Here is a 21,434-nt window from a genome sequence, read left to right on the forward strand (position 1 = left end):
CATATAGGTGATCTACAGATGGTTATACTATCAACAAACTATCTGTTGATAACTGCTTGCTAACGTTAGCCAGCTAACTACAATTCGTAACATATCGTACATTTAGCAAATTCGTAACATATAGTACATTTAGCAAATTCTTAACATATAATACGAATTGTAATTCATATAATATCATACGAAATGGGTGATGGACATCTACATATTAATACATACTATATGAAACCTAACATATCATACTAAATGGAGTGTCTTTACTTACACAATAATACGAAGTGCTCTAAGACCAGGTTGCAGCCAGCCAGCCAGCAAGTGTCAGGTGATGAAACATTCTAGAAAACTATTGTCTGGCAACAAGATGTTCTGGCACACAACATCTGTGTGCAGTCCCTTCTGACCTGAGCACTTCCATATCCATACCTATTTATGGACAGCTTTCAAGAGAATCTTACTCGAAATACAGGAGTTTGGACCATAAACATGGCTAGTTTGAAAATACTTTTTAAAAGGTTCTATTCCTCATTTATATGACATATTGAAAATCACCTCGCGTCCTCCAGTTCTTAATTGTGCGCTTGCGCACAAAGGAAACGGGAGCTATCCAAGTGCTGAATCTGAAGAGGCGTCCACTTGTCTCTCATTCCAGCAGTGGACCATCTTCATCGCAAGGAAACATTATGCTTCAACATCGCTATATGTTTTAGAGAACAGACATCTGTTCAGTGAGTTTTTGAATGAAAGTAAGAACGTCTCCTTGAAGGCTCCATATTCCACGGCTTGGCGAATTGTGTCACCTCACGACGTTTTTTCTACAGGTTATTTTTTGGTGGCAATGGCTCAGAATGTATGATTCTTTACAGATTATCAACAACAATACCGCACCAGGGAATCAGTGTTTCATCAAACTAAACTATGATCCTACGGACTGGAATGCCACCTGCGTATTCTCTGTGTGCCACGAGAACACCCAACCGCGCTTTGGTCAGAAATAAAGCGATACTACTGCTTGGATTGTGTGTTTGACCAACATTCACATATGGAAGAAATAAAGAAGTGAAGAAATAAAAAAATCTAGAGGAATGAATCGCCCCTTTATCAAAGTCTTGACTGCTTTATTTGCATGTTTAATGGAGACCAACAACAGCAGGTAGGTGAATGGCTACTTTATTGGCCATTTAACATAAACAAATAAAACTATTCCAAATAGAATGAGATACTTTCTTGGATGTATGTATATGTAGCCTATTCAACTGTAATGTTAATTGCTTGAAAAGGCAAAGTGCGTTGCCATTAAAACAAAGTTTAGGAATTTGATTTTGAACCTACCTAAAAATGAACACATTCTTTCCTCATGGACCTCAAAGTTCCAATGTTATTAATGGAAGGTAGAAATCATAAAACTTTAATGTTCAGTCAGTGGTCTGAAAATATAGCTTAGGATGTGTAGCCTATTTTGCAAAGTTAATCACTGCCTCTAACTCTGTGGGCGTTGTCAAAACGTGAAATTATAGTAGCCTATGCCGGAGTGATTTAATTCAAAATGTGCATAGCCTATATGTACACAATGAGGAGAGTCACGATGCCAATTCTCCATTACAGTGATAATAAGCTTATAGCACACCTTGTCTGCCAAGGTGTTCCACACTATTGGAATCCTTCCTAATCATATCATTTGAATCGCATTTGTGTTTCTCTGCATGCCTATTCAGATCAGGATCATATTTGGTTGTTTAAGTAGAAATGTTTTCACCACACTTGTGACTTCTGACCAAGTAAGTAGGTGTTTTTCCTTTGTTTCTCACAGGGTGGTGGATGCCAAGGAGCATGAATCCAGATCAGGATCTACTACTAACTTGTCTCCCTCAGACTTTCTGGACTCATTGATGGGTAGAACATCAGGTTATGATGCACGAATAAGACCGAACTTCAAAGGTTGGTTTTTATTTGACTTTCTTATGAGTTGTTTAGTGTGGATTACAAAACCTTCGCATAAAATGCATCTGGGATATCAGTGTATCCACCTACAGTATATGGCTATATCTATATTACTAAAGTATTGACATCCCTTACATATGATGTAGGTGTATACATTCTCAACTTAACACCCCCTCAATAGTCAATAAGGCCCATTATGAACATGAATTATGTACTTGTCTATTGAGCAAATCCACCCCTTACTGATTTAAAGAAGAATGGCTATCAATCATGCCTGTAGACAGTGACATCATCATCCCTGTAGGATTTATGGGATTGAGATATCGAACATGAAGGGCTCACAACAGAACCAAGCAGTAGGCTAGATAAATAGTTTTGTATCTCAGCCCACCATCACAACACCCAATAGCTATAGCTATTTCTTCAATTGTCATTTATAGTGTGCAACAGCTATATTTACCATCAGTATTCAACACTAGAAAAACAATAATGAGCTTAAAGTTATAGATGTTGGCCCCAAGTCAACAGTGGTGCCACAGTGACAGCCACAGATGATGGATGGGTTCCCTCTGGCTAGACTGCTGGCTGTTGAGTTCCTCTATTGTTGTGTTGTGGTGAGGGGGAGAGACACAGCATATGTCACTGTGATGGAGCTGAGTAAGGAGAGGGAAGGGAACTCATTGGTGGGGCTTTGTAGCACAGCCACAAAGTCATACAATTAATTTACACCTTAACCACACTGCTAAGCCTAATGCCTAACCCTAACCTTAAATTAAGACCAAAAAGCTAATTTTTGTTTTCATGAATTTTACAATATAGCCAATTTTGACTTTGCAGTTGGCCCATCTAGCGGAAATCGCTCAGTTCTGCCTCCATGGCAAGATTAATGACAATAAACGTCAACGGCAGGCAGGTAGGGGCACACCCCAGACAGGGAGGCAGGCAGACCCCAGGCTGGGTCAGGAGGGCTGGGAGACTAGTGGTGGAACCATGCTGGAGAGAAGGCCACCGTGAGGAGAGTAGCACAGGAAACAGTCTGAGATTGGTCAGCAAGACTCAGCCTCAACCCAGAAACACTGGCCCAGATCTATCCACTCCGTCTGGGAGAATGGAAAACAAGTGTAGACAAGACCTCAGAAATGGACTTAAGATCAGGGGAAGAGTTGTCTGTTCTGAAAAGCAGAAACAATTTGAATCAGTATATGGACATGGGAGAATTCTGGAGTAGAGGTGATAAAAAGGCTGGAGTGAAAAACACGATCTTACCTTGTCTGGTACATTGATGATGGATAGAGTCTCTGGCGGATAGAGTATTCCAGTCTAATGAGGTGTAATACCACAAAACACATGCATGCACACACACACACACACACACACACACACACACACACACACACACACACACACACACACACACACACACACACACCCCACCCCCCATACTTACAGTACATTTGCACATCCATGTACAGTATACAGGGATACACATAGATGATGCTAGTTTATCACTTACAAACCATACTGTGTCACAACTATACCCCACAGTGCTGCTGGAGCCTGACCTACATTTCCTTGCCGAGGTTGTTGTGCAGAGTTATTCCGTACAAAAATTATGTTACTGACATTAAATGTAGTTGCCCGACTACAAACGGAGGCAAATATTAATACCACCACGTCACATGGAATATTGATGAGGAATACACACGGGAAGGGCACTGTGCTCACATCTTAAATTAACACAGAGACCAAGATTTGGCGCTGCTTTAAAGGGTCAACGTTGTCTGAGCCTGCTAGGAGAACTCACGTCAGTGAAGGGCGTTGAGATGACATAGGGTTTACTATTTCTTACAAAATGCACGACCGACCGACCCACCCATTGTAAGGCTCTCTCTCTCTCCAGCTGACACAATTGTTTTTTCTCAAGACATTGTTACTGTCTTGGATAGAAAGTGTCTAATCCTGATTTTGCTTTTCCACTGCTAATGCATTTACCAGTCATTCTGCCACCACTCCTCAAAGATAGCAGCATAATGCCTGTAACACTAAATGAACTGTTCTGCGTTTGCATGTGCCACTGTTTGTAATGCCATTGAGTGTGTATGTGTGTCAACGTGTGTCTCTCGGTGTGTCTTTCGGCATTCGTTTTTATTTGTCTGTCCTTTAACCCCATCCAGTAAAACATTCCTTGTCATCCTTATTGATGTATTCAATGACTAGCCCCACTTACCAGGCAACATACTTTTGAAGTAAGTCAGTATTTCTGAATGATACCATTGTTTGTTGAATATTGGAGTTGATCCCGCCATTTTTAACCTGCTCTTATTACTGTAGCAGGCCTGCTGTGATGAGATTAGTCAACCACTATCTGTGGCTTTATGACTTGCATGGTGTACTTTGGAGAACAACATACCTTGTTTATGTTGACAGAAATACAGTGGCTTGCAAAAGTTTTCATCCCCCTTGGCGTTTTTCCTATTTTGTTGCATTACAACCTGTAATGTAAATTGATTTTTTTTGGATTTCATGTAATGGACATTCACCAAATTGGTGAAGTGAAATGAAAAAAATAACTTGTTTCAAAAAATTCAAAAGAATAAATAACGGAAAAGTAGTGCGTGCATATGTATTCACCCCCTTTGCTATGAAGCCCCTAAATAAGATCTGGTGCAACCAATTACCTTCAGAAGTCACATAATTAGTTAAATAAAGACCACCTGTGTGCAATCTAAATGTCACATGATCTGTAACATGATCTCAGTATATATACACCTGTTCTGAAAGGCCCCAGAGTCTGCAACACCACTAAGAAAGGGGCACCATCAAGCAAGCGGCACCATGAAGACCAAGGAGCTCTCCAAACAGGTCAGGGACAAAGTTGTGGAGAAGTACAGATCAGGGTTGGGTTATAAAAAGATATCTGAAACTTTGAACATCCCACGGAGCACCATTAAATCCTCTGTAGCTCAATTGGTAGAGCATGGCGCTTGTAACGCCAGGGTAGTGGGTTCGATCCCCGGGACCACCCATACGTAAAAATGTATGCACACATGACTGTAAGTCACTTTGGATAAAAGCGTCTGCTAAATGGCATATTATTATTATTATTTTAAAAATGGAAAGAATATGGCACCACAACAAACCTGCCAAGAGAGGGCAGCCCACCAAAACTCACGGACCAGGCAAGGAGGGCATTAATCTGAGAGGCAACAAAGAGGCCAAAGATAACCCTGAAGGAGCTGCAAAGCTCCACAGCGGAGATTGGAGTATCTGTCCATAGGACCACTTTAAGCCGTACACTCCACAGAGCTGGGCTTTACGGAAGAGTGGGCAGAAAAAAGCCATTGCTTAAAGAAAAAAATAAGCAAACAAACATTTGGTGTTCGCCAAAAGGCATGTGGGAGACTCCCCAAACATATGGAAGAAGGTACTCTGGTCAGATGAGACTAAAATTGAGCTTTTTGGCCATCAAGGAAAATGCTATGTCTGGCGCAAACCCAACACCTCTCATCACCCCGAGAACACCATCCCCACAGTGAAGCATGGTGGTGGCAGCATCATGCTGTGAGGATGTTTTTCCATCGGCAGGGACTGGGTTACTGGTCAGAATTGAAGGAATGATGGATGGCGCTAAATACAGGGAAATTCTTGAGGGAAACCTGTTTCAGTCTTCCAGAGATTTGAGACTGGGACAGAGGTTCACCTTCCAGCAGGACAATGACCCAAAGCATACTGCTAAAGCAACACTTGAGTGGTTTAAGGGGAAACATTGAAATGTCTTGGAATGGCCTAGTCAAAGCCCAGACCTCAATCCAATTGAGAATCTGTGGTACTACAAAACCATGGTGCTTACCTACGGAGCTGTGAGGGGAACGGCACCTCCTTACCTTCAGGCTCTGATCAGAACTTACACCCAAATGAGGGCACTACGTTCATCCACCTCTGGCCTGCTAGCCCCCCTACCTCTACGGAAGCACAGTTCCCGCTCAGCCCAGTCAAAGCTATTCGCTGCTCTGGCACCCCAATGGTGGAACAAGCTCCCCCACGACGCCAGGACAGCGGAGTCTCTGACCACTTTCCGGAGACACTTGAAACCCTACCTCTTTAAGGAATACCTGGAATAGTCCAACACAATCCTTCTACACCCCCCCCCCCCCCCCCTCCCCCAGTGGTGGTTGTCCCACTGGCTATCCTAAGTTGAATGCACCAATTTGTAAGTCGCTAAATGACTTAAATGTAAATGTATGACTTAAAGATTGATGTACACCAGCGGAACCCATCCAACTTGAAGGAGCTGGAGCAGTTTTGCCTTGAAGAATGGGCAAAAATCCCATTGGCTAGATGTGCCAAGCTTATAGACATACCCCAAGAGACTTGCAGCTGTAATTGCTGCAAAAGGTGGCTCTACAAGGTATTGACTTTGAGGGGATGAATAGTTATGCACGCTCAAGTTTTCTGTTTTTTTGTCTTATTTCTTGTTTGTTTCACAATAAAATATATTTTGCATCTTCAAAGTGGTAGGCATGTTATGTAAATCAAATGATACAAACCCGCCAAAAATCAATTTTAATTCCAGGTTGTAAGGCAACAAACTAGGAAAAATGCCAAGGGGGGTGAATACTTTCGCAAGCCACTGTACATATAGCCCATATTTTGGTGATAGATAGGTCATAAAAAAAATACATTTATTACACTCAAGTCACGTCCAACAGATATTGCACCACTATTTTCCTCACCTCTATTTGCTAAAGATGGCACATGATAATTAAGGGCTAAAAAACGTATTTACTTTTTCTTGTCACCTCATTCTCATTCGATTTCACAGGTCCCCCTGTAAACATTATATGCAATATTTTTACCAACAGTTTCAGCTCGGTCACAGAGAACACCATGGTAAGTGTCCCGAACGTCTTCTTGCTTTACCTCTTCCCTGTCAAACATGTCAATGTGCTATCTATCCTCCAACCTACAGGTCCCCCAGTTAATGTTACCTGCAACATATTTATCAACAGCTTTGGTTCTATAGCAGAAACTACAATGGTGAGTTGGAGTGTTGTGCTTGGTCATGTTATCTACAGCCTGGAATGTGTTTTGCTCATCTGGAGTTTAAGATTTAAATAATTCAATTTCTTTACTGTTCATGAGCTAATTTTCCTTTTAGTTTATGGATGTTTAAAACGTTTGCTTCTTCATGTGCGATGATTCACTTTGTCCCATCCCCATAGTCTATTGGCAACTCCAGGGGGCAAGTATAGCACACAGACACTGAGCACCACAATGTAATCAAATATCTTTCCCATTATACTCAAGGCAATATTGGATTGCTATTCCCATGACACTCCCTTGTGCAAGTGTTAGATTAGTTCTGTTTTAATAATTTACACAGTGAATGCAAGCACATAATTCACTTTAATTGCAGCCAATAGCTGTAGGTGTGAGATTCAAGCAGATTGATTGGGTGTAATATTTGAAGACATCCAACTGCCCAAGGGGTAAACAATAGCAAACCTGGAATCCGCATTGAGATCCCATTCAATAGCTATATCGCAATGACAATCTTTGCCAGCTGAGCCGGGTTTCAAACATTTGCTCACAGTTGTTCAATAACTTCTCACACATAAGCATACACATCTGGGACCGCCAATAGGCTGTTGACCGCAAATACACTGCTGCCTACCAAATAGGTCTGTTCTGAGAGGGTGAGAAAAGGCATCTCATCTGATACGATCTGTTCATCTGCAATCAATGTAGCTTCTTAAAACCTGCATGATTCAATACTAAATGCATCTTCAAACTTAAATGATGATGGCTCCTTTCAACAAATTTGAATCTACTCTTAAATTGTAATTTGGATTTTAGATGATGGTATTGCGTGGTGATTTACAAACGTACAAATATGCATTGAAATCCATGTATTGCATCCATTCATTCATGCTATTGTTTATCATATTACAATTCTATGTAAAAAAGAAATTGAGCAATTTCTCTAGTTAAGGTTGTGGTAGTGCCACAGTTAGTGTCAGTATTCTATTACCATTTTACTATTGATATTAATATTAATATCATTGGTGCAATATTAGCGCCTTAGTACCAAATGTCTTGGGGTAATACTGCATGTCACTACGATGGAACCAAAAACCTGAGGCAGGCATTTGGCTTACATATTAAGAGGACAATGTTGTTTTGTATTAGTAGCGCTATCATTCTAAATATGTAAAAGTCCATTGCAAAATAATGTTTTCATGAGTAAGTGACCAGTCATTGTATTCACTGACTGTGTGACACAACATATTCTGGTCATCAAAAGTATAGTACTCTATATTTAATGGAGATAAACAAAGCAGTTGTAAAGCTAATTTCACTATTTCCTCAAGGATTACAGAGTGAACATCTTCCTGCGACAGAAGTGGAGAGACCCTCGGCTGGCGTATAGCAAATACCCAGACTCCTCTCTGGACCTGGACCCGTCCATGTTGGATTCTATCTGGAAACCTGACCTGTTCTTCGCAAATGAGAAAGGCGCCAACTTCCATGATGTCACCACAGACAACAAGCTCCTGAGGGTCTTCAAGGATGGTACCGTCCTGTACAGTATCAGGTCAGATGTGGGGCTGCATTGAATGGTGGACTCAACTCTATTGCTTGGGGAAATAAATGCAATAGGCTGGAAAGATGTAGAACAAGGTCATGCTGAAAATGTCCTGTTGGAAACATCCAAACAAATAAAAGATTCAAATCCAGTGAGATTTCAGCAGACAATCAGAGATTCCCTTTAACGTTAGTCTACCTCCAAGCCCTTAACCCACATGTAATTACTTTCGTAAGAAACACCTTTCTACATCAAAGACAACCTCTCTGGTTTCATGGGATTCATCTCAATAAAGCATTCCTTCACCTGGAGGAATTTGCTGCAATATGGTCTCCACTAAGAGTCTCCATAGAAACACAAACTACTAGAGTAGCCAAAGGCTACAGGGACATTTTCTCCAAAGATGTTTAGAATACGTTCAGGGAAGGAGTATGGAAAAAAAGCTGCTCATGTAGGCTATTCATTTCCATTGGGCATTAGCTACAAGTATATATGCTTCATCCCTAGCGTTGCACGAGATCAGTAAGATGGAATCACTTAGAGTAGTAGATGCAGCCCACTCATAGTAGATGAGACATGGGTAACCTTCATGCAATAGCCACCTCTTACAAAAATCACTACTACACTTACATTACATTTCATTTCAATATCACTTCAGTCACACAACTCAGCCTCAGACTTAAACCTTGAGGCAGTGGAATAATGCCTCTCAATTTTGTCTATTTGGAGAGCTGATTCAGGCAGGGGAGCCCAGGTGTGGAGGGAGGCAGGGGGTTCTGAGAGAACAGATGAAAGGTGGTTAGCCGCTCGCTCCATTCATGAGAGAAGAGATGAGAGAGGGAGCAGACTGCAGACGACAATACATCTCAGACGCAATAACGGTCCAGTAATGAAAGTGTGATAAGAACCTGCTGAAAGGAATCCCACGTGCTGTGTGGGAGGAGGAGGCTCTCAGAGGGGAAGGAGAAAGAGCATTGACTGCAGGAGAGGAGCATATGTTTGGCACATACTGTACACAATAGGCATACATTGTAGGGAGCTTGTATTTAAGTCTCACTTGAAACAGTAACAATTAGGTTCCATGTAAGATTTTTGCTTTACCATTACATGCATCTGTTGAGTGAGGTATAGAACACGATAATGTAATATCCCAGTATCTACAGAATTTATATAATTTATTTGTACATTCACAAAGAATGCTTGCACAGTTGACTCCTTACTTTGACATGTCTCTTCCTCAAAGGTTGACACTCATTCTATCTTGTCCGATGGATCTGAAGAACTTTCCCATGGACATGCAGATCTGTACCATGCAACTGGAAAGCTGTAAGTGACTGCTCCTTACAACCCACATGGTAGAGCACATGCAATATGGATTGTAAAAATGCAATAACATCTCAAACATCTTTGCTGTATTCATGAATTCCTCAGTTGGCTACACCATGAATGATTTGATCTTCGAGTGGGAGAGCAAGGACAAAAATCCTGTGCAGGTGGCTGCAGGGCTGACCCTCCCCCAGTTCATCATGAGAGATGAGAAGGAGCTGGGATACTGTACCAAAAGCTACAACACCGGTCAGAGAACTACACACACACATACTGTACACACACACACACCATACACACCGACATTCTCACGCACACACACCACACCTCTCACCACACCGTCCCTGATCTGAGGTGTCAGTGTGTTTTGTTCTCCAGGTAAATTCACCTGCATTGAGGTGAAGTTCCACCTGGAGAGACAGATGGGTTACTACCTGATCCAGATGTACATCCCCAGCCTCCTCATAGTCATCCTCTCCTGGGTCTCCTTCTGGATCAACATGGACGCCGCGCCCGCCAGGGTGGCGCTGGGCATCACCACTGTGCTCACCATGACAACCCAGAGCTCCGGCTCCCGAGCCTCCCTTCCTAAGGTAATCCTGTTAACCCAAGCAGGGTGAGTGGACAATCTGATGGAGGAGAGAGGGATAATAGGCCATGTTCAGATCAATCAATCTTCCGTTTTCTACTCATGTTAGATGTCATACATAATCAAATATTGTTCATGAAATGTAAATATGCCTAAGATTCCATGCTTCCCTGAATTTTGAGTTCTGATTCAAGTGTCCTAGGGCAATAGATAAGCAATCAATTGATTTATATCAAGCGAATATCAATGCATTTGTGAAGTCTTTCATTTTTAAATTAATAAGTTGTAAAACAGAGAAGACCATTAAACATTACCTTTTCACAATATATTTTAGAAATCTATTTAACTTGTTACAATAGTGATTTAGGTGGTGATATAACATTACTAAATTAAACAGGAGTGGATACACAACGACTGTACACTGTCAAACACTAAATTGCTATTCAAACTTACGCTAGCAAGAGGCCTTCGGTGTGAGTCATCTCTTGAAGATCAATCATTTTCCTACACATTGGACTGCACACGACCACAGAGGGACCGGCCACGTCAAAGAGGCCCGCATGAAAGAGACGCTGATAAATATTTAGAGAGATGACTTTGAGAGGCCCAACTCAGAACAACAAAAGCTCTATATGCCTAAAGAGCACTCAACAACGTTGAGTTGTTTTCTCTCCATGCAAATTACCTGTCATTTTGAGAGACAGACGAGGTCATTGTATGATGAATAAGAGGGCATCCTTCAGATTCTAGCCTCCATCTCACCTCCGGCAGGGCGATAAAGGCTTCAGTCCAGCTGCTACTGTTTCCTTTATGTTACCTTGGTAATTGAAGCAGCAATTATTTCCTTCCAGTGCTATCGCTGAAATCACTCATATCAACATGAGTGTTGAAAGTTTAAAGCACTCGTTAGCAAATACCACCCCTCTAATGATGGTGATTTAGAATTTTCAGCAACTCTGATTAACATAACAAAGCACAATGAGGGAAGATAATATTCCCATTGAAATGTTAATTGAACGATGCATCGTGACGCCACCACATACAAGGATGAATCAGTCCCAGTAAACTACTGTTTGTGTGTTTCTTGTCACAGGTGTCCTATGTGAAGGCCATTGATATCTGGATGGCCGTGTGTCTCCTGTTTGTATTCGCTGCCCTACTGGAATATGCTGGGGTTAACTTTGTCTCCAGGCAACAGAAGGATTTACTTCGCTTGAGGCGAAGACAGAAGCGGACTCACAAGGTAAACACTCTGGTCTTGAGGAGCATCCCACTGGACAAACACTGGTTGAATCAACGTTGTTTCCACTCCATTTCAATGAAATTACATTGAACCAACGTGGAATAGATGTTGAATTGACGTCTGTGTCCAGTGGGATTGCCTTTAGAACAGTCAGTCACTGCAAAGCCAAGACTCATGAACCATTTTTAAAGAGTGGGAGTTCCACTCTAGTATTTTTTAAATTGATATTGAAGAGATGGGGAGAGACTGGAAAGATGGAGAAAATGTGTGTTGAAAATGCGACATGGGATCGGGATTCGATCAATCCCATGCTCACAGAGGCTTACATGCCCCAAAGGCAGGCGGTGCCAGTAACTGCTAGACCAAATCCCAGGGCCTCATGGCTGAACATATGAATGGTGTCTTTCAAAAGGAAGTGTGACATGATGAAACTGGGCTGAATGAACATTTAGGGCAGTCAGAGACTTTTTGCCTGAAGTTCAAGTTGGCCATTTTGAAGGCAAAGTGTGTCAGGTTATCTAAGGTTATCTAAGTGTGTCAGCTTGTTGTTGTTGCTGCAGCAGAGGGAGGGAGGGATGGATGTAGGGAGGGTGTATCTGTATCTGGGAGACAGCTGTGTCCCCAGTGTTAATGAAGCAGCCGTAGATGTCGCCTGGAGGCATCCTCAGGTAAAGGGTACAACACCTGAGTCACGGGCCAAGAAAAGGACGCAAGTACATGGCTACTGGCCATACACCACAATGTCATAGTGTGTGTGCACATGGGAGTGTGTCTGAAACTCTTTCTCTCCATTGAACAGAAGCATACTCACCATGGTTCTGTATTGTCTTTGTTTTGTTTCACCAGGATGACGACATCAGGGATGGCCGCTTCAATTTCTCTGGTTACGGCATGACTCAGTGTCTGAAGGATGGGTCGGCTGTTAAAAACGCTGTCCCAAACCCCAGCCCAGCACCACCAACCCCTAAAGACAAAGAGGTGATAAGGAAGAGGTTTGTGGACAGAGCCAAGAGGATTGACACTGTGTCCCGAGCAGCCTTCCCTATGGCCTTCCTCCTCTTCAACATCTTCTACTGGATAACATACAAGGTCATCAGGCATGAGGACATTGGCATGCAGTCAGGGTAGTCACTCTGCCCTGCAGGTTTTACCTATGGAACTCTCATCTCTCTCTCTCACTGTCATTTTTCTGAATGAGAAATGTTTGACAGCACAGTGAGTCTACTGTATGTTGTGGGACTGTACATGGAGGAGAGTCACAGTGATGCTGGGGGTGGTGTTCTTTCAGGGATAATTGATAGGTGTTCATGCAAAATCTAATAGACTAATGCACATGTTTTAGATGAACAAGTGAACAATTGGTGAGGCACAGATGTATGTTTTCGATGTGTACCTATGCGTTAATGCATCCTGGAGATTCTAATGGGTTTCTACTCAAGGCACAGAGCAATGATGTAAAAAGGTGGACCAAATTATGAGACAATACTGCCTTTGCATTTGTGCAACCTTGCAATGGAGCAACATTCCATAGATTTGTATGTGGAGTAGTCTGGGCTTTAGGGTTAGACTTTTGTGTGGTGAAAAAAAAAGTTTTCATATGAAGGTTGATTTAGAACAGTTTTATACAATTGTACTGCAGTTCCTCACTGTTTCTACAAGCAGCAGTTCTTCTATTTATTAGGCAACGAGCACAATGTACACACACACACACACGTTTTACTATCCTTGTGGGGACCAAACAATTGATTCCCATTCAAAATCCTATTTTCCCTAACCCTTCATCCTAAACCTAACCCTAGCCCTTATTGTAACCCTAACCTCTAAGCCTAAAATAGCCATTTTCCTTGTGGGGACCGGCAAAATATCCCCACTTGGTTTACTATCCTTGTGAGGACTTCTGGTCCCCTCAAGGATAGTAAAACCAAACACACACACACACACACACACACACACACACACACGTCCTATAAGGCCTACATGTGTGAAGAGATTAAATCCAGATTGACAGTTGGATACTGCATTTTTATGAGCTACCCAAAGCCATAGATATCATGGATTTTGAGATAAATGGCATGCTTCCCTAGCTTTCACAAAGCAACGTCTCTTCTCGCTCAGCTGTCTGTCAGAAATTAATGCACTTATTTAAAATCAGTTAGTTACATTTTGCCTGAAAGTGGTTTGTATTTTCCACTCCCCTTCAATGTATATCAAGTCATTATTATTACATACATGTCATCTAATCTAATTAATTATTCAACATACCATCGCTATTTTCAAACTCCATCTTTTGCATTTAATTTTCTTATTATTCTTAAATATGCCACACAGGGTACATGACAAACTACTGACACACAGACAATATCCCACTACTCAGTATTCCCTTTTTGCCAATTGATTTGTTTGTATCACAGATAAATATTTAGAGTTGGGGTGTACGTTTTTGTAGATTTAACTGTAATTAAACGTTTATTGTAATGAAGGCAGATGATGTTTCTAAAAACTGAGATTTCTATTCTACTTCTTAAGATTCCTCTGAGGACTGCTGAATGCATCCCCTCACTTCCACACGGCAGTGCCCTCTTTGGGCAGTACGTATTACAGTTAACATTGTATACTATACAGTATTGCCACTATGAAGGATATCCTCATAACACAATGGTATAGAGCAGCTATTGGTCCTTGCACTCCTGACATACTATGAGGAAAGTATTTTCTTGAATGCTCAGTGTTTCCACTATATGCATTTAGCAGCGGCGCAATGTAGATGTATAGATGTATTCCCCAGGAAGATCTCATCCGCCTCACACCGCAGTAAGACCCCCCCCCCCCCCCCCCCTCCTATGGGAAACTGATGCTGTTTCTGAAAAAGGTGTTAAACTGTACATCAATAAAGTTGAGTGTGCACCACATAAACCCTCTCGCTCATCATGGTAGTGTGTTACTGTATTGTCCCATCAGGTTGTCAGAACTTCACATGATGTGTACCGTATGGAACTAGCTGACCACATTTTAGAAGTAGAATGATGATGCAGACTACAGAGTTCAATATTTCTATTGGGATGGCAACAGGGAATCATTACTTGTAAATAATGATTAGAGACAAACCAAGAAAAATAAACTAAAACAGACATCTCTATAGTGACTTGGGACAAAGTTAGAGAGAAAAAACAACAACTGTCCTTTCTTCTTACCTGGCCAATGACTCAGGGTGACTGCTGAAGCCTGGCTGAGCTCTCTCTCTATCCAGGTCACACCGTGTGACACAGACCCGGGGCGACAGTGGGCTTCCGCTAATGCAGGATAATGGACCTCATGGTGTGTTGGCGAGACATCACAGCAGGTAGCGTTTACCTGTGTGGACACCACCTGAATAGAAAATGCCAGGGTAGCTTCACCGCCATGTCAAAAACATTCTATTAGACACACACACGGGGCTAAGTGGTAGAACCTCCTAAACGGTCTCCACTCAATGTAATTGTCTCTGAAGTTGTTTAATGTGAGAACCATGGATATCACTGCTGCCCAGAGAGCATCATGCTATGCTCCCTGACACCAAATGACCATGTGAATAATTGTAATTAGACAGAAAAGATAACATTGCTCTACTGTATATTGGACTTACCTTTCCCACTAGTCAATTCACTGGACCTTATTATTATTATCATGCTGGAAATGAATGACAGAGATCAACATTGAGCCACATCCAAGACAAAGTGTGCTATTGGAGATTATTGTGATGTAGTTAGTGTATGTGGTATTATATCCAAGCAGAATATTGCATACAACTGCGGTTGAAAGTGTTTCACATCAGGATTCTAAACTGATCCATAATGTTAATACTCTACATATAATATCTCACATTTACTGTAGGTGACACTTTTCATCACTGTTCATTATTGGTCTAAAAGTCAAGGATGCAGTCTTATTGAAACAGCCAAGCAGTGACAGCTTATTAAAAATACAATTATTTTCAGAATAAAGAGTAAAAATAGATAGCATCTTAATGGTCTCAGAGAGGAAATACGACTTCCAATCATTAATTAGGCTTCTAGACAGTCTGGGAGGGAGAAAAAAATAAATTACAGGGTTTCCATAGCAACTGCACAGAAATGTAAAGGCCAGTGTGTGGGGAAAGTGGGGATTGATTGAGTTTGAAAACTGGTGGATCATTTTGTTCACAGAATATATTTTGTCTTTCTCCTCTTTAAAAGCCTGGGAGATGAACGTTTCTACAAATGAAAACTGTTTTATGTTATTCCAGTGATTAACCCAGCCTTATAGATGACCATAACAAAGCTATAATCATTGTCATCCAACTCAAACCGATGTTTACCCATGATCCTTTCTGGAACTGCAAAACAGCCCCAACTCTACACTTTCTAACTAACAAAACCACTTAATGTCAATACAATTCCCACCTTTAGAGGTTGGACACAGACTTAAAACCCAGTGCTACTACTGTAGATGGGAACTTGTGTGGGATGCTGCTGATATTACAGAGTATTGATCTCAGCTCCTTTGTCATGGCTCTATGTAGCTAGTCTATAATCAATGAGACTGAACTGTCTGTGCATGCTTCGATTCCCCTCCAGCTCTTCCATGACTGGTTTCCCTGCTGTCTTAGGAAATGTTTTTCAAAGCACAATGATTCTATCATTCTAAATCCTACTCCAAAGTGCATAAATAAATATCAATTTCTAATCACGGAGTTGTACTGCTCAGAAATATGGTTACTAACGAGAACTGATAAACACTGTTATGCTCCTGATGGGACATGAACAATTCTAGGAATTATACGACAACCCTTCAGACTGAACTTCCCACCCACTCTAGTCAGAAGAGCAAGTCAAATTAGAAGATAAAAATAGAAATTTAGATGCCTAACACTAAAAACAACTGGACCGATGAAGGTCGACGGGTTGCTAAGTTGAACAAATATCATAATACATGATTGATATTTGATAAAGTCACGCAATTGGGATTTACGTCGGAGGTCTACTTTAAAAGTGTCTGTGATGTTCCATTCAAACATCACTGGGAAGCGCTTTTAAGAGTATTTATTTTTGAGAGTATCTGCATACATTTTTTTTATAATAATTGAATACTGCAAGTGTGCCACTTGGAATTGTAGTCAAACACAGGGAGAGAGAGTACTTCCGACGACTACTAGTCAAGGTACAGTCGAAATACATCTTCAGCGTAGAGATACTTCTCTATTGTAATCAATACTCCTGAGTGGCGCAGTGGTCTAAGGCACTGCATCGCAGTACTAACTGTGCCACTAGAGATCCTGGTTCGAATCCAGGCTCTGTCGCAGCCGGCCGCGACCGGGAGACTCATGGGCGGCGCACAATTGGCCCAGCGTCGTCCAGGGTAGGGGAGGGAATGGCCGGCTGGGATGTAGCTCAGTTGATAGAGCATGGCGTTTGCAACGCCAGGGTTGTGGGTTTGATTCCCACGGGGGGCCAGTATAAAAAAAATGTATTCACTAACTGTAAGTCGCTCTGGATAAGAGCGTCTGCTAAATGACTAAAATGTAAATGTAAATAAGCCTGTGTATTTTCACATAGATTTGACAGTCACAGGCATTTATTGGGATGACTCATGTACTGGAGGCAGCTCAGCAGGGTAGTCACTAGCTGACTCAGCCACAGTCATACAATCTGATTTGAAACCTAACCCTGACCTTAACCACACTGCTGACCTTATGCATAACCCTAACCATAAAGTAAAGGGATACTTCGTGAGGCCTTTAGACTTCCAGTCATTGTGCTAAAGCTAGTTAGCATTGGTTCGCGAAACTACCTCTAACTTCCTTCATACTGGACACAGACATAAAACTGGTATCCACAAGTTCATCTGACTCTGGGGAATTAGATAAAGGGCCTCATTGCCAAATTCCCGAAGTATCCTTTTATGACCAAAAATGTTTTTTTTGTTTGTTTCCATGAATTTGTACGATATATAGCCAATTTTGACTTTGAAACTGGCCCATCTAGTGTAAATCGCTCAGCTCTGCCTCCAGGACAAGATTCACCCCAATAGACTTCAACCTGTGACATAGTCCTGCAGTGAGAGGAAACTTAGTCAATAGCTGTAGCAAGCAGGCCAGGAGCAGAGCGATCAAGGTTGACCTCCTGTCACTCAGAATCAGCATAACAATGACTTCTCTCCACCAACATCACTCATCATTGTTGGTGTCAACACTACCACAACGATGCCTCTGGAAATAGTCAATCAAGTATCTGGGGCTTGTTTGTCCCTTAATAGAATATTAAATGATGATTCATGTTCAGTAACATAGCAACTCCCGTGTAGCTCAGTTGGTAGAGGATGGCGCTTGCAACGCCAGGGTTGTGGGTTCGATTCCCACGGGGGGCCAGTATGAAAAATGTATGCACTCACTAACTGTAAGTCGCTCTGGATAAGAGCGTCTGCAAAATGTAAAAAAAGAAACAAATGTAATTCTAATAAACTGTACAAGATGGAAACTAGGCTACATGTTTTTGTCTTGTCAACAGATTTACAGTTGAAGTCGGAAGTTTACATACACCTTAGCCAAATACATTTAAACTCAGTTTTTCACAATTCCCAATTTTTTATCCTAGTAAAAATTCCCTGTCTTAGGTCAGTTAGGATCACCACTTTATTTTAAGAATGTGAAATGTCAGAATAATAGTAGAAAGAATGAATAGCTCGCATCTGCTACAAGACCATGGTGCTTGCCTACGGAGCTGTGAGGGGAACGGCACATCCATACCTTCAGGCTCTGATCAGTCCCTACACCCAAACGAGGGCATTGCGTTCATCCACCTCTGGCCTGCTGGCCCCCCTACCTCTGCGGAAGCACAGTTCCCGCTCAGCCCAGTCAAAACGGTTCGCTGCTCTGGTACCCCAATGGTGGAACAAGCTCCCTCACGACGCCAGGACAGCGGAGTCACTCAACACCTTCCGGAGACACTTGAAACCCCACCTCTTTAAGGAATACCTGGGATAGGATAAAGTAATCCTACCCCCCCCCCCCCAAAAACAATAAAAAACAATTGTAAAGTGGTTGTCCCACTGGCTATCATAAGGTGAATGCACCAATTTGTAAGTCGCTCTGGATAAGAGCGTCTGCTAAATGACGAAAATGTAATGTAAATGTAATGATTTATTTCAGCTTTTATTTATTTCATCACATTCCCAGTGGGTCAGAAGTTTACATACACTCAATTAGTATTTAGTAGCATTGCCTTTAAATTGTTTAACTTGGGTCAAACGTTTCGGGTAGCCTTCCACATGCTTCCCACAATAAGTTGGGTGATTTTTGGCCCATTCCTCCTGACAGAGCTGGTCGAACTGAGTCAATGTTTGTAGGCCTCCTTGCTCGCACACGCTTTTTCAGTTCTGCCCACAAATGTTCTATAGGATTGAGGTCAGGGCTTTGTGATGGCCACTCCAATACCTTGACTTTGTTGTCCTTAAGCCATTTTGCCACAACTTTGGAAGTATGCTTGGGGTCATTGTCCATTTGGAAGACCCATTTGCGACCAAGCTTTAACTTCCTGACTGATGTCTTGAGATGTTGCTTCAATATATCCACATAATAAGTCCTTCCTCATGATGCCATCTATTTTGTGAAGTGCACCAGTCCCTCCTGCAGCAATGCACCCCCCGCCGTGCTTCACGGTTGGGATGGTGTTCTTCGGCTTGCAAGTGTCCCCTTTTTCCTTCAAACATAACGATGGTCGTTATGGCCAAACAGTTATATTTTTATTTAATCAGATCAGAGGACATTTCTCCAAAAAGTACAATCTTTGTCCCCATGTGCAGTTGCAAACCGTAGTCTGGCTTTTTTATGGCGGTTTTGGAGCAGTGGCTTCTTCTGAGCGGTATGACGGCTGCGTGGTCCCATGGTGTTTATACTTGCGTACTATTGTTTGTACAGATGAACGTGGTACCTTCAGGCATTTGGAAATTGCTCCCAATGATGAACCAGACTAGCGGAGGTCTACAATCTTTTTTCTGAGGTCTTGGCTGATTTCTTTTGATTTTCCCATGATGTCAAGAAAAGAGGCACTGACTTTGAAGGTAGGCCTTGAAATACATCCACAGGTACACCTCCAATTGACTCAAATGATGTCAATTAGCCTATCAAAAGCTTCTAAAGCCATGACATCATTTTCTGGAATTGTCCAAGCTGTTTAAAGACACAGTCAACTTAGTGTATGTAAACTTCTGACCCACTGGAATTGTGATACAGTGAATTATAAGTAAAATAAATCAGTCTGTAAATTGTTGGAAAAATTACTTGTGTCATGCACAAAGTAGATGTCCTAACCGCCTTGCCAAAACTATAGTTTATTAACAAGAAATTTGTGGAGTGGTTGAAAAACTAGTTTTAATGACTCCAACCTAACTGTATGTAAACTTCCGACTTCAACTGTAAATCTGGAATGACTGGCAAATTGCCTTCATGTCTTAAAGGCCAATTCCACCATTTTTCAAGCTCATGTTCATCATATCCAGAACAATCAGTGTCTACATCTGTGAAATGGCACATATCTACATTTTGTAGAAAAATAAATACGTGAAAAAGTTCTACCCGATGACATTATCAACATTTGATAAACAGTGATTTTCAAACACTAACAGATTCACAGTGACTTGGGGAGAAAGAAAATACCCTCCCTCTGGCTAGAAACTCGTTGCAGGTTTTGAAAAGTATTTTGTCTTGATGACACTTGATGACATTTTTTAGGACCTTCATCATATCTTTTTAACCACAGATCATAGAAACGCAATATTTTCACATATGTAGACTCTGGTATTGTGCTGGAGATAAGAGTTTGAAAAGTGGCAGAAATGCCCTTGAATAATAACCTTCATAAACAACACTAGAAAAAATACATAAAAACACAACATGTAAAGTGTTAGTCCCATGTTTCATGAGCTGAAATAAAAGATCCCAGAAACTTTCCATATGCACAAAAAGCTTATTCTTCTCATTTTTGTGCACAGATTTGTTTACATCCCTGTTAGTGAGCATTTCTAGTTTGCCAAGACAATCCATCCACCTGACAGATGTGGCATATCAAGAAGCTGATTATTACACAGGTGCCACCTTGTGCTTGGGACAATAAAAGGCCACTCTAAAATGTGCAGTTTTGTCACACAAACACAATGCCACAGATGTCTCACGTTTTGAGGGAGCGTGCAATTGGCATGCTGACTGCAGGAATGTCCACCAGAGCTTTTACCAGAGATTTTAACGTTAATTTCTCAACCATAAGCCATCTCCAACGTCGTTTTATGGAATTTGGCAGTACGTCCAACCAGTCTCACAACCGCACACCACGTGTATGGCATCGTGTGAGCGAGCGGTTTGCTGATGTCAACGTTGTGAACAGAGTGCCCCATGGTGGCAGTGTGGTTATGGTATGGGCAGGCATAAGCTATGGACAACGAACACAATTACATTTTATCTATTGCAATTTGAATGCACAGAGATACCGTGACGAGATCCCGAGGCCCAATGTCGTGCCATTCATCCGCCGCCATCACCTCATATCCAGCAACTTAGCACAGTCACTGAAGAGGAGTGGGACAACATTCCACAGGCCACAATCAACAGCCTGATCAACTCTATGCAAAGGAGATACTGACTGGTTTTCTGATCCCCGCCCCTACCTTTTTTGTAAGGTAGCTGTGACCAACAGATAAATGTATGTATTCCCAGTCATGTGAAATCCATAGATTAGGGCCTAACGAAT

At 41.7% G+C, this 21,434-nt stretch overlaps 1 protein-coding gene across 1 annotated transcript; it reads left to right on the top strand.

Moving 5' to 3' along the window:
• Positions 1-1,079: 1,079 nt before the first annotated feature.
• On the top strand, positions 1,080-12,807 carry LOC311129129 (glycine receptor subunit alpha-2-like; the record flags this gene model as incomplete). Its single annotated transcript, XM_084161421.1, has 9 exons — positions 1,080-1,147; positions 1,805-1,932; positions 6,905-6,972; positions 8,307-8,530; positions 9,765-9,847; positions 9,953-10,096; positions 10,226-10,440; positions 11,530-11,679; positions 12,526-12,807. 9 exons carry the CDS (start codon positions 1,080-1,082, stop codon positions 12,805-12,807), a joined length of 1,362 nt encoding a protein of 453 aa, XP_084017547.1.
• Between the last annotated feature and the right edge of the window lie 8,627 nt (positions 12,808-21,434).

Source organism: Coregonus lavaretus (assembly GCF_964263955.1).
Source record: "Coregonus lavaretus genome assembly, chromosome: 5".
In the NCBI taxonomy this organism is placed as follows: Eukaryota; Metazoa; Chordata; class Actinopteri; order Salmoniformes; family Salmonidae; genus Coregonus; species Coregonus lavaretus.